Below are 14729 nucleotides of genomic sequence, written 5' to 3'. Positions count from 1 at the left end.
TTAATCTAGCAAAATATTCATAATTGGTATTCATAATTTTACATTTTTTTGCTGAAAGCACAAATGGCAATAAAAATATCTGTATATGGAACTTAGAAAACACACTTTTCCACTCACTAGTTTCTTTATAGACGTACTACTCCACAGCATGGACGTAGGCTTTTATTACATTTTCGTCACTCCTCATGACTCAGTTAAGCATTTTTGTGGTTTAAAATTGGCATAATATAGGTTGGTGTACCTTTTATACAGGAACTAAAGCAAAAGAAATAAAATGATGGTTTTACATACAGAAAAAATCTAATTGGAATTGCTACTTGCTGAAAGTTGTTTTGATTATGCAGGGAAGATGCTCAGACAAGGGAATTTTTTTTTTTTTTTTGTTGGTAAAATAGTTCTAAAAATCGAGACAAGGCAGATGTTGAGCTCCATGTTGCCATTTTGCAAACTGCTTACGGAGTAGATCAGAGACATCTAATGAGAGAAGGCGTCTGTTGACTTGCGATCAAGTATTCCTTCCTTTACTTAATGACCAATCTGTCATTAGACAGTGGAGCTCTTTCATGGTGCAAAAACAGCTGGTCAGTGAACCACCATGAAAGTTTAAAATGAATGCAGACTTCATGTTTGGTGCTGTACTGTAGGTTTTCTGCACTTCCCTAATGTAGAACAATGTCGTTTGTGTATTGTTATTATTGTTGGGGTTTGGATTTTTTTGCTTTTCCACAGAATCTTCATATGTGATCTACACACGTCCATTCTGAGATATATGATGATCGATTAACCCAAATCATCCACATTGAGTAAACCTTCACCTCAGGCTGATCTTAATGCTGTTCCATCTTTTATTTTCTGGATAGACTGAGTGTCCGGTGTCTATAAATATTAGGCCTTCACAGAATACCAATCATATCCATTTTTGCTTTTTGAGCATCCTTTTCCAAATTTAGTTCTCTTCTGCTGTTAGAAAAACTTGTACTATTCTGAGAAAGCTTACTACTCAATTGTGAATGGTGATATTGACAGGTGAGAAATCAGCATTCCAGTTTATCTTAAAGGTGTACAGTAGGGTTGAGGTCTCTGTACAGGACACTCAACAACCTTGACAAACTGTCTTCATGGACCTCATTTTGCTCAGCTAGAGCAGGTTTGTGATAGACCCCTTAGTTCCAGGGAAGGGAAATGGTCATTTTATTTCATACAAAGACATACCTTGTGCTTGGTGGCATCAGTTTGGGGAAGGTGGTAATATATGGGTGCAATGGTCAGGTGTCTACAAACTTTTAGCCATATCATATCCCAGTAAAAGGGGAATTTTGACATATTTGATAGACTAAAACCGGGTATTCCAATCTTAACCTCACAGGGATGGTGAGAGTGTAGGTTTTCCTTCCAGTCCAGCAGGAGCCACACCTAATTCCACACATTTAAATGTAGCTGACCTTGGCTTTCAAAATACTATGAAGTGTGGCTTCTGCATTGTGAATGAAAACTTGCACCCACACCAGCCCCTTCTGGATAAGATTGGACAACCTTGGGCTAAAGTCTCCTTCAAAAATGTTTGGAAAAATAGTCCTGCATTTATGACTGTCAGGATCAATACACTGAGGAAAGCTAACAGCCAGCAACATGACCAAACAGTATTGAATTTATGCACTGAAAGTACTGTTGAGGAACTATTCAGGTGAGATATAACCTTCACAGACATTGACCTACATCAATCTATGTTCATTGAAAAAAATGCTTCTGTGACATGGGCACACAATATACTGATTTACCACATTGGGCGCTAAGTGAGCTAAGAAGCAGACTGACACTCATCTCTACATACAGAGGAACATTTACAGGCCCGGATTTATTTTACACAAACTACATGTGTACCGTGTAATGCCTTGTTATTCCATGCGGGGGCGGCAGAGACCCCTAGAAGCCGAGGCAGAGTAGGAGCTTCTATGCACTCGCATTGGTCAGTGCTCCTATATGTGGGCGTGACTATTCTCTAAAACGGGTGTGAAAACAACACGTTTCTGACAAACGGTATCCAGTCCTTTTTACTACATGATGGCCGCCGCCTTGAGGGGGAGCATTTTATCATTGGCCAAGGTGAGTGACCAGGCCTCTAATTTCATAGTAAAGTCAAAACCGTCCTTAAAGTGATTAGGTTGAACTTAATTCAATAAAATATCTGACCATGTTTTAAGTCAGAGTAATGGTTCTTCAGTAGCTAGCAACATGCTAGCTAATGATAGCTAACTCAGGCCAACATTACTTAGTTATTCTGTACCTTTTGAGTGAGTTGCTGGTTTGTACAGAGAGGTTCAGAGAATATTGATATGTAAATCTAAATAGCTCGGAAAGTTAGACGTTATTTGTTTGTTGTTTTTCTCCTTTTTGCCTGCAGTTAAACGGCTTTGGTAGCTAATGATAGACTTGCTAATGGCTAAATCCCTAAGTGACTCACTTTGAGGCTTGTAATGACTTGACTTTAAGCATTCAAGTTCATCACTCGGTGATCGGATGCCTAGGAAAAGCTGAATAAATCTGATAATTCATATAAATAAGGTGAACCCAATGACTTATGCCTGGTTTAAGTGTTTCAGAAGCTGATGATATCCTGGCATGTTCATACAACAGTCTGTAAATTTCAGTAAAATTTATACAAAATTGTGTAAAAATTAGGGATTTGGTAGCCTAGTGGTTAAGGTGTCAATCAGAAGGTTGTGAGTTCGAATCCCACGTCCACCAAGCTGCCACCACTGGGCCCCTGAGCAAGGCCCTTAGCCCTCAATTGCTCAGTTGTATAAAATGAGGGCATCTGCTTAAATGCTGTAAATGTGTAGGGCAAAAAGCCCATGCAAATAGTAGGGCCGTATTGATGAGAGAGTAGAATGGCAACTCAAATATCAGCACTATCCGACCAAGGTGAGCTGAAAATATTCTAAGAGCTCACACTTGGTTCCTTTCCTGTCAGCCGTGAACATAAATCTGAGACAGGTGTGTGCACAATCGCGTTGAAGAAAACCAAACACACATGAACAGAGTGATGAAAATCCCAAATGGCATCAGAGAAGGTATAGAAGTGATTACTTTGCCTCAATAATTTTAGCAGTTCCATTTTTTTTACTTTTTGATCATAGAGCTCTGAATAAGGTATAGAAAGATGATTTTCTACTCAGTGTGGTGTGTGTGTGTGTGTATATAGCAGTGTTGTGTAAAGTACTAGAAAGCAATACTTGAGTAAAAGTACAAGTATCGTACTAGAAAAAGACTACGGTAGAAGTGAAAGTTGCCTTTTAGAATATTACTCAAGTAAAAGTCTTAAAGTATCTGATATTTACTGTACTTAAGTATCAAAAGTAATTTTCTGATATTTAATGTACTTAAGTATTTGAAGTAAAAGTAAGAGCAGGGGCGGTTCTAGGATTTCATCTTTATGGGTTTTAGGCCTCAGTGAGAATTTAAAACAAGAAGAGTTTTATATTATATGACTTCATAGTAAGCCAAAAGTTATGGTATTATCAAATGGCAAAAGTGGACACCAAAATGTTATGCATGATGTAATGATGCCAGTCTTGAATCAAATCAGTTCATGTATGTGTGCATTCTCTACAAAGTGTGTCCATTGAATTCAGTCATTAATATAAAAATATTCACAAGACAAAGACCAAATCAATAATTTTTTTTATTTAGTATTTATATTGCATTAATATTTTGTTTGTGCTATCAACTCTGGTAATAAGAATAGTGAAATTTTACTGCTTTTGGTTGCCGACTTTGCGGCTTTCCGCCGATTAACGTTATAGATAAATGCCTCCGGCTCTGACCACGTGCACGCTGCGCGTGCCTGTGCTTCTCCGTGTGTAATGCAATCTAGCAGCAGTGATTCGCCAAAACTCCCTTATTGCAGTCACACACATTTCTTCTGATTTTATTTTCTAGTAACGAGTAACGAAGATGCTTATTGGAAATATAACGGAGTAAAAGTATACATTTTATCTAGGAAATGTAGTGGAGGGAAAGTGAAAGTTGACATAAATTTAAATAGCGAAGTAAAGTACAGATACGTGAAATTTCTACTTAAGTACAGTAATGTAACGGAGTAAAAATACTTCGTTACAACACTGGTATATAGTACGTAAGCTGCTGAGTCCAAAACGGGCTCCTGTTGTGCTTAAATACATTACATAATATGTGAAAGACGTTGTTTTATACCCTAAGTAGGGGCTCAGAGCAAGGATCTGGGAGCCATTTGGGAATGCCAGATGGAAAACAATGCTTAAATATATGCCTTTTTGTAGTTTAAATAAATAATAATTACAAATAATTTAGTGATTCATAAGGCATGATTGCTGGGAAAAGGTTGGTAATAATAAAATCTATCATGTGCAAGCTCTCTGCATTAAGCTGCTCACCCACAAAGAAAATATTTATTTATTATTTTATACCAGAATTAAGACTGGTTCGCATACATAAACTGTTTGACCTGAGAGCATAGATAGTTGTGAGCTTTTGACCTCTGCTGACCGTTTCGTGTTTGACTCGTCCACAGGGCCTGACCGGTGCTGCAATTAAGCCAGTGTGTGTGCGCTCACTGAGCCTCTCAACCAATCAGAATGTTTCGGAGACTCCACCAGCACGGGCCGACAGCACTTTCAAGGTTACGATGGTGCCAGGCGATGGAGTCGGACCTGAACTCATGATGGCTGTCAAAGAAGTGTTCAAGGTAAATATACAGTATTACTGAAAGATCACTGACTTTACATTAAAGGAGCCGAAGCTTTTGATTTAAAAACATCTGAAACATGTCTAGTCGGGGTGAGGTGGCATGTGACAGAATATCTGTCGAAATCTGTGGTAGTTATAATGTTGACATCATTCTGTTCCAATAAATAGGTAGGGAAATTTGTGTTTCTAATGTGATCTGACTACTGAAGGCTAAGAATGATGTGCTGTTTTCTTTAATGATCTGTTCTGCTGTGATCTACACTTAACACATGACATTTTCCAGTTTGACTAATTTGTGTATCCTTGAGACAAATTAGTAAATGATTGCCTTTCTATGCTATTGGCACAGTATTTATCTTTTTATGAGGGCACTGTTGTTCTTCTCTTCCTGCAGGGTGCTGATGTACCTGTGGAGTTTGAGGAATTTCACCTCAGTGAGGTGCAGAACATGGCGAGCGAGGAGAAGCTTGACCAGGTGCTGACCTCCATGAAGAGCAACAAAGTGGCCATCAAAGGTAAAGCTAAATGTCATACATATCATTAAATCACTGGCAGTTATGTCAAATAAATTAATAGCAACGTATTACAACCTGGAAACCATTTTTATTTTATTTATTTTTTTACATTTGCACAAATGCAACGTTTAATCATTAACATAGTTGTTCAACCATTTTAAAGAATAACTTGTGGGTATGTTTTCTGACATAGGGAAGATCCACACACCGATGGAGTACAAAGGAGAGCTGGCTTCCTATGAGATGAGACTAAGGTACTACTTTATACACATCCCAACACCTGTTTTTTTTAAAAAAAAAAAAAAAGTGTAGCACTACTACTTAATAATAGCAAGCATTTGTAAAAAAGGTTGTTCAGTTGTCTGAGTTTAGAGTGTAAATAAGACATAAGTAGAGGGAAATCATTTTTGTTTCATTTTGTGACTCTCTGTAATAAATCAGCTTTTAACATACATTATTGTTTATTTTTATTCTAAACTAAAACTCTGCAATTTTACAGAATGCTAACTTTTGCACATTTTCTGTAGGAGTTACACTTTAAAATTGGACTACCATAGAGCAAGAAACATGTGGCAAAAATGGCTGACAGTTGATTTAACACTTTCAGAAGCCCCATCCGCTTTTTTTTTTTTTTTTTGAGAGTGCTCTCTACTTTTTTTTGTCTTAAATTGATGCTCTGATGCTTCTCAATGCTAAGAATTTCATTCATGTGATCTGTTAGTTCAGCTTGGCTAAATTTAGACATATTTAAACACACAGATTTGTGTTTCTCCAGAATTTATCCACCGATGACGCTTCAGCCGAGATTGCGACCAAACAAAAAATATTAAGTCGCATCAGATCTAACACTTTGTTCCTTTTATCATTACAGCTAAAAGTGTAATGTCTGGAAGCTTTGCATTAAAAAAAAAAAATTTAACTCCTGAGTGTGTGTTTGTGTTTCTAATGACAGGAGAAAGCTGGACCTGTTTGCTAATGTGGTTCACGTGAACAGTCTGCCAGGTTACAGCACACGTCACAACAACCTAGACCTGGTGATAATCCGTGAGCAGACTGAGGGCGAATACAGCTCGCTGGAGCATGAGGTTGGTCTCTCTTATGCATATACACACAGACACAAATATTATTTAGTGCTTGAACAGGACAGATTATAAAATATGCTTTAGTCTGTATATTATATTGGAAACTGGGTCTGATTTATTGTCCCTAGATTGAAGTGTGTTTGTGTGGTACAACTAACATGTGGCTTACTTTTTGCTTCTCTTGCAAATCAAGTAACAAAATATTCTTATCAGTAATTGTATTGTATGCTACAGAGCGTGACCGGTGTGGTGGAGTGTCTGAAGATCATCACAAGAGTGAAGTCACGCCGCATTGCCAAGTTTGCCTTTGACTACGCCACTAAAAAGGGCCGGAGTAAAGTGACTGCCGTGCACAAGGCCAACATCATGTAAGACTTTCCTGATGAAGCATGTAGTGGACCTGGCAGACACACTACATCACTGTGTTTTTAAATCTAGCTTGGAAATCGATGTTTTCCCTCACCAATACTTCAGATTAGAGCTTGAAAAAGTTCAATACGTCTTAATCGTGATGCAAAGCTTATGTCATTTTAAAAACCCTTTTTTTTTGTTCATAATTCTTAACTAATTCCAATTTTCAGAAGAGAAATGACTAGTGCGTTAGGATCACTTTTAAGCTCGTTTTAAATAAAAATTATGCTTTGCAGTCATGCCCAAAACCCTGCTTACACCTACTGTGTATTCTGTTTCTGAAACTAGCTATAACTTATAAACACTTGTTCCCGGTTACAGATTACGTACAGTTTTTGGACCAAAAGGTGTCTTACTCTCATACAAAAGAGCATTTAGCTTCTTGAGATCTGTTTGTGGTTTCAGGCTAAATTAAGTGTTTGTCTGTGCATGTGTTTGTGTCTGTAGACTTTTTTTATACATTACTTAAAATGCCAAATATTTCCTTTTAGATTATTTTGATTTTGAATCGGTTAGATTATGTTGTACAAGATCACAAGACAAATGTGTATATGGGAGTCAGAACTTTTTTCCACTGTTACGAACAGGAAGTTGGCTGACGGGCTCTTCCTGCAGAGCTGTGCTGAGGTGGCCGAGCTGTATCCCAAGATCAAATACGAAAACATCATTATTGACAACTGCTGCATGCAGGTACTGGAACAACTAAACTAACTCTTAGTTACACCACAATCTGTAAACCTTCAACTGTACTTTGTAAGTTCAAGTTCTTCTGTTAATGTTCAAACTTTGTATCTTGTTATGCTGGAATATAACATCATTCTGAGTAAAGAAGTGTGCTGTGGTTTGCTGTTTAGCTGGTCCAGAACCCATACCAGTTCGATGTCCTGGTGATGCCTAACCTGTATGGGAACATCATCGATAACCTGGCAGCGGGTTTGGTGGGCGGAGCTGGTGTGGTGCCAGGAGAGAGCTACAGTGCTGATTATGCTGTGTTTGAGACGGTCAGTGTTTTAGATCATATCAGTGCCAAAACTGAATGATCCTGATTAGGTATCATGTTTATCCTACAGTATGTTTACTGTGACCTTTACATTTGATTGATATGTAACACATCTCTCATTTTCACATAATTATAACTCGCCTCTTTCTTTTTTCATTGTCTCTGTCCATCAGGGGGCGAGACACCCTTTTGCACAGGCTGTTGGGAGGAACATTGCTAATCCTACTGCTATGCTGCTCAGCGCTGCTAACATGCTGCGGCATCTCAAGTAAGTTCATCACTACCGTGCATCACTGGTGTGCTACTCCCTGTGATCCACACCCTATTCAACCTGTGACTGCTGTTGGATTTTAAACAGATAAATAATGAGCATCATAATGAAGCTGGCACTTAATAACCTTGTACAAGTGAATTATCAAATTCATGTCATATTAAACATTATAAACTGCTATTTTTATTGGAATTGTTTAATAGCTATAGTGCTATGAGTTTCGTGCCATGTATTCGGCTTTTGTTCTATTAGTGAATAATCCAGTGAACATCACTTGTACTGATTTGTTCAGTTTATCAAGCCATGGTTCGTAGCGTTTGGAAAGATACTTTATGCCTTTTGAAGGAAGCATGTGAACAGTTCAGGTGTTTACCAGTTGTGTAGTGATACTCCCAAAATTATGGGTCTATGCTGCTGTGTACAGTTCATAGGTTTCATTTTTGAGGTTGGTCATTTGACCTGTTATAGTGTTTAATAGTGTAGTAACCAATAAATGCTTTAGATTTCAGAGTAACTCCAGGGGTGATTCACACCAACTGTCCTGCAGTTCAACATACTAATCTTTACTGAAACATTAAACCCACCTGTCCATGGAATACAATGGGCTCAGTGATGGAGTTCACTTAAATGCTGTGCAGCCATTTGTTTTCTTCTCAGTCACTTAAGTATATTAAAGTACGATTTTATCATCAGATAGGTCTAAAGTAACTCCATAAATATGCGTGAGTTTGAACTGTCTGTAATGTTACAGCCTTAAGTCTTTTCTATGATAGCTGTGCATGCTATCATACTTTATGTTCATCAAAGCACAAGTTGTTCATCCTGAGCAGTTGGTGAACACCTACAGATACAAACACTAAATATTTAGGTGAATATTACTGAACCAAAAAAAAGACACATTGGCACAGAAAGACAAGGTCTGAAAGGTGACAAACCAGGTTGAAATGCTTTTTACACTATGAATGAATACATGGGTATTTGGTATGTTATTAGACACAACTGTTTTTCTTTATAAAATACATGAATCTTATTGCATATTTTATGACCTCTTTGTTTCAGTCTGGAATATCATTCTAACATGGTGTCTGAAGCTGTTAAAAAGGTTATTAAACAGGGCAAGGTAAGCTGTGCCTGTGTGTGCCTGTGTGTGTGTGTGTCTAAAAAGTCCAAATCCATGATCTGTTTTTAACAAAATTAAGCATTTGTATTTCATTGGAACTGATTAAATGAAACTGTGCATTAATAGAGAGTTGTGAATCAGGACTGGAGTCCAGTGAATGAAAGCTTCATGACCAAACAAATTCCTAGTCAGTGTTCTTTTGGCACTTTGTGGGAATAAGAGTAAATCGATCCTGTGCACACTTCTACATTAAAGACAGCATTTGCATATACTCTCCCACCCAGTGTTGCTTATTCTGGTCTCTTGGGGAAAATATACACAACGTTCAAAACAGTTCTTGGATGTCGACTCAGATTTTTGGCCCTCGGAAAGAAGTTATAAGTGTGTGTCTTGTGTGTGCGTGTGATCTGATGATTACCCCTAACTACCTGATTAACCGAGTTTAAGCTTGATGAACTAACACATGGGCTTCATGTGGCTGCACTTTTCTCTTGTCATACATCTACAAATAGATTTTTTTATTCTTATTTTTTTTTGCTTAAATTTTGTTCTTGCTTCTTGTTTTTGTGCGAAATCTGAATATATAGAATGTGAATGGGTCACATAAGGGTGCATCAGATACCTGGTTTCTGTGTTAAGCTCAGTTTACTGTCTGTTTTATGTGTTCTCACCATGTCTATGTGGGGTTCTCTGGTTTACTTTAACTCTCCAAAAACATACCAGTAGGTGGACATTGTCACACACACACACACACACACACACACACACACACAGCAGATGCAGTGGACTAGCAGTCCATCCTGGTTGTTTTATTCTTGAGTCCAGTGTTGTAGGTCAGCATCAAGTTTTAATTGAGAGCTTAAATTATGCAGAATGTATGACTGTGATCTGAACAAGATGTGATCATCAATGAGATCTCGAGCAGCATCACATCAACAGTATATAGTGTTGCCTTGTGCCTCTTGTATTGCTGTGATAGGCCTTAGGTGGAAAAGCTAGCATTTGGAGAACAAGAACAACAGAAAAAGCTGGACTGAACTGAGAAATAAAGGACCAAATACTGGAGCAGAGTTCAATAGTATAGGTATAAACATGTTTTAATTTTGTTCCTGCATTGTTACTTGTCCCTCACAATGGGGACACAGTCAGTGTCTCCAAATGCTCCCAAAGATGAATGTCAGTAAGGTGTAAGAACACCTGCAAAGCCCCTGCTTACAAAGAGAAAGGCTTAAAAAAGTTTGCCATGCCTGCACAATTGCAAATATTCATCAACAAAATGGACTCCAAAGAAAATATCAGTCCAGTGATGTCAGCACAAACAAGTGCAATTGTGCTGCTGGTAATACACTGTATTTTAAAGTAGCTACCACGTATAATGCTGATTTTACTCATAACCCATATGGTATATCACTGCATGTCACCTGTCGCTGTATTATGAATCGTCAGTAGTACTTCTGGTTGTCATAGTAATAACGTTTAGCATTGGGAGATGCAGCTAGCATTCCAAATCAATATTCTTTCTGCTAATATGAAACATTCTGGAGGGAGATTTGACATTCATTCAGTTCAGCAGTGTATATCTGTATATCTGTTTTTGTTCATGTTTGCCGGATGTTGCCAACTCTCATTAAAATTGAATGGAATCCGTCCACGTTGTCGCTGTGAGTCACTATGCGAATGTAGCATAAGGTTTGCCAAGTTATTACTGTTCACCTGTCAAAATGTTGCCATTGTTATTACTTGAATAAGACTATTTTAGTGCAATAACAATTGTCTCCTGAGAAGCTAATGAAGGTTACAGAGCTATTAAATGTGGAAGATGCTGTACTGTAGGTTTCATCTTAAATACCCTTTGACAGACTAATTGTTTTGTGGCATTAGATAAACCTGAAGGACAAGTCTCGCTGTCTTACTGCTCTGACAAATGTAAACAATGCTGCCGGAAATCTGACTGTCACGCTATTTCAAAACATCAGTGCGTTATGTCCCTAAATGCAGTCAGTCCATCACATTGAGAGTTCAGTCTTTTGACAGGCTGAGCTGATGTGGGAATGTCATATATGTCAGCTGCAGGAGACATAACTGGGCCTGGAAATGAGCGTACTACTAACAACTAAACGAATGACTTTATAAATCCTCTCTCTTTCTTTTGCTTTTCTTGCATGTCCATGGACTGTACTGGTCCAGTCTGGATAACATCTGCATATGCATTCGCTCCAGAAAAGTCCCCTCTTCTTCATTGTTTATGAGTATTCAGGATCCAAATCCTTTCCTCATGCGTGTGTGTGTGTGTGTGTGTGTGTGTGTGTGTGTGTGTCTCAGGTGCGGACGCGAGATCTGGGTGGTTACAGCACTACAAGTGATTTTGTTCGTGCCGTCGTGGCCAACCTTCGTCACCGGCCTGTGTTCTAAGGACCCTTGCCATTCCCTTGCCATTTTTTTAACCCCTTCTGCTCTTCCTGTGTCCATCACTTGCTCTACTGCTGTTCATGTTTAAGAGCAGACTTTGCTGTCTAGATTACGATCAGTTTTTTCTTATTTTGCTGCTGTAATGTCTAATTTAACTTATGTTTTTTTCTTTTTTTCTTTTTCTTTTTAAAACCATTGCCATAAACCAGTATTCCCTACCAAATGCAAAGCACTGGGAATTCTGCTTGTTTAAATTTTTCACACTATAAAAATTCTCATGTACTCCATTTACTTTGACATGAGTTGCCTTAACCTGACCTCACATCGTTGGCTGTGTAACGTGCTGTGTATTTCATTCTTCATCTTATTCGTCCATTGTTGTATCTCTATACTTCTCACTTGAGTAATGGCTGCTAGTGTTAGGCGTTTCTTAAAACATTGTGTGATTGTTTCTGTTATTGATCACCGGAGGTTAAGAGTTAGGTGGAGTTCATTCAGGATAAAAAAAAAATTCTCTGATCTGCAAAATTTCTGGTATGAAGAAATCCAATACGCATGTTATGTCCACTGACAGGATTAAGAAATTGTTCATAACACTCCATTTTTTTATTTTTTGGAACAATGTGAACTGCTTGAGGTAAAAGTTTCATATACCACAAAAATCCACTATTTATGATTGTTTTTTTAAATAAATACCAGGTTAAAAAAGTGTTGGCACCCAGGCCAAAATAAAGACTCTTCTATAAAAATGACATGGTCATGCGCTGTTTTATAAAGAATCATTTTCTCAGTTGATTCTTGATTTAAACCCTACTGACTCCTGATTCAAATCACCACTCTGTACATTTCATATGCTCATGTCTTCTCAGCTGTGAATGATAAATCCCATGATGCCTTGCACCAGATGTGAGGAAGAAAATAAGAGTCATTCAGAGCATGTCATGAGCTTCCCATTGCATTATAACTGATTTGAAAACCAAAAACCCATCTCACTTTTCATCAAGCTGTTTTTTGTGTAATGATACATGAATCATTTGACCCTTCTGTGTTTTCACCTCAAAAAACCGAGATGCTGATTGAGATTGAATGAGGTCTGAGCCAAGACAACTGCATAATATATAGTTGTAACAGAATACAGTTGTGCTGCACTGGATATTATTAATGCTGGGGAAAAATTCACACAGAATAATGTGCTTGTGGCTTTACACCAATTCTCACTGGCCCCGAACCCATGGTTCTTTAGCATACAATTTACACTATCGTACATTCACTCTGGCTCTGTGAAATAGTTCAGAATGTGTTTTTGTATAAATTTATAGCTGCTAAATGAAGAATATGATTTGACTAGGATTTTGTATAGTGTTTGGCAATTCTACCACAGAGTTATAATATTAGAAGTGTTTGCTGCTGTGGTGAAGATTGTTGTTATATGGCTAAAATATTGATCATGAGCTCAGGCTTTACTGTCTGTATGGAGGTTTGCATGTTCTCTGAGCCTTGCCAGGATAAGGCTGTTAAAAATAGAAGGAAAATATCTTGATTGTTTATTCTGGACAATTCTTCGATCAGCTTTCATTGTGGTTGTGGTTATAGGGGATCGACTTTAAAACTCTCAACAAGGCAAGAATACATGAGTTCTTTGCAGTTATTTTTATAACACACACACTGACACATTTATACACATCTAGAGGTAATTCACCATAGCTGAGCCACCTACTGTCATGTTTTTGGGATGGAATCGAGACAACACAAGAACATGGGACAAGTTGGACACTGAAAACTAAAATATTACTTGGGAAAAACCTCTAGTTTTTGTGTGTGTTTGTTTGATTCTAAAATAATGGTCTATTTCTTTGGCACAGGTGCGCACATCAGATCTGGGAGGCTACGCATCGAGCGAGGAGTTCACACGAGCGGTCATTTCCAATCTATCTGCGTGAGTTGCATCAGCTTCATTACGGACGTGGCTGAGTAAATGCTGGTGACTCTTCAAAATTCCCAAGATGACCTTCACAATTCTAAAGAGGATTAACCTATGAATTAGATATATACAGCATAAAGGAAAATGGTGTAAAGTTCTCTTGAATGTGTTCAGAGTAGCAAATCTGGGGTTCTAAACGAATGAAACAAATCTATTGTTTAGTGAGAAGAGCTGGAAGCTATCACAAGCTACAGTAAGTAAAAAAACATGCCATAAAATGTTAAAACCGTAAATTAGTGTACATCCAGCACTGGCTTGACATCACCATGCCGGTATTAACCAATAAAGTGTGCTCATCTCCTTATTGCAGCTCTTTTGTCCTATTGAACAGTTCTTGAACTTGTTTGCCTTCATTTCTCAGTCCTCTTAAAAGCAGCGAGTCTCATATATAGTTGGATCGAGTTAAAAACTGTAGCACCTTATTTAATGTCTCAGAGACTGAATTGCATGATGTTTGAACTTGAAATGATGTTTATTTGCTTGTTAACTGCTATTTCTTCATGTCATCATAAATAAATTTAATTACTGCAACCATGAATCGAGTTATTATTTTTGACATTTTTATTTCTAGCATTTGTCAGCTAACATTTTAGAATTGAGTCGATCATTTACAGAAGTCTTTATCAATAAATACTTTCTGACACTGGTACATTAAATCATTAAGACATTAAATCTATCAGTACAGAACTTTTTTTTTTTTTAACATTAAAGTGCATTAACATCTCAGTATTTCAAAAAGAGGAAGGTTTTTAAAGGTTGCCTGGAGACTGACCATGATTCAAGGTTTGGACATCTAGAAAAAGTTCATTCCAGCACCCAGGTTCCAGAACAAAGAAGAGTCCTGGTTTATGTCTTCTTTGAGCCCTGAGAGATATTGGGACCAATTGAGCCGTGTTGGAGGATCAGAGGGAGTGTGGTGCGGTGCAGGGTGTGATAAATGCTCACAGGAAGCTGGTGGATGGATTAGAGCAATAGGGAGGTTGAGAACAAATCGTGCAGCCATGCATTCTGGATCATTTGCAGAAGTCTGAATGGTGATCAGAGACATAAGCTGAGTCTCAGGACTCAACAAGGACCCGAGTGGCCTGTGCGGATAGAAATGGATGAATCTTTCTGATGTTATAAAGGGGAAATTAACATGAGCATATCAGATTAGCAGAGTGAGAAGAAAAGGGGAGTTGATTGTTTTTGGTTACACCAAAGTTTGCGTTTAGT

At 37.9% G+C, this 14729-nt stretch overlaps 1 protein-coding gene across 2 annotated transcripts; it reads left to right on the top strand.

The window, feature by feature from the left end:
* The first annotated feature begins 1947 nt into the window (after positions 1 to 1947).
* On the top strand, positions 1948 to 14052 carry idh3b (isocitrate dehydrogenase (NAD(+)) 3 non-catalytic subunit beta). Of its 2 annotated transcripts, none has more exons than XM_027133313.2 (11): positions 1948 to 2103; positions 4550 to 4723; positions 5120 to 5240; positions 5434 to 5494; positions 6193 to 6325; positions 6557 to 6690; positions 7321 to 7423; positions 7588 to 7734; positions 7907 to 8001; positions 9064 to 9124; positions 13396 to 14052. In XM_027133313.2, the coding sequence occupies exons 1-11, from the start codon at positions 2059 to 2061 to the stop codon at positions 13471 to 13473; spliced, it is 1152 nt and encodes a 383-aa protein (XP_026989114.1). In that variant the 5' UTR covers positions 1948 to 2058; the 3' UTR covers positions 13474 to 14052. The 2 variants fall into 2 exon arrangements, with proteins under 2 accessions (XP_026989114.1, XP_026989106.1); XM_027133305.2 differs by lacking the exon at positions 13396 to 14052 and adding an exon at positions 11447 to 12285.
* Positions 14053 to 14729: the final 677 nt, after the last annotated feature.

The sequence above is a fragment of the Tachysurus fulvidraco genome, chromosome 21 (genome assembly GCF_022655615.1).
Source record: "Tachysurus fulvidraco isolate hzauxx_2018 chromosome 21, HZAU_PFXX_2.0, whole genome shotgun sequence".
Lineage (NCBI taxonomy): Eukaryota > Metazoa > Chordata > Actinopteri > Siluriformes > Bagridae > Tachysurus > Tachysurus fulvidraco.
Note: the sequence above shows the minus strand (reverse complement) of the source record. Positions and strands in the feature narration are given on the sequence as shown.

Coding starts and splice junctions, on each gene's coding strand:
- idh3b (XM_027133305.2), top strand. CDS start 2,059: ATGATGGCCGCCGCCTTGAGGGGGAGCATTTTATCATTGGCCAAG. Junction 4,724..5,119: donor CTGTCAAAGAAGTGTTCAAG/GTAAATATACAG, acceptor CTCTTCCTGCAG/GGTGCTGATGTACCTGTGGA. Junction 5,241..5,433: donor CAACAAAGTGGCCATCAAAG/GTAAAGCTAAAT, acceptor TTTCTGACATAG/GGAAGATCCACACACCGATG.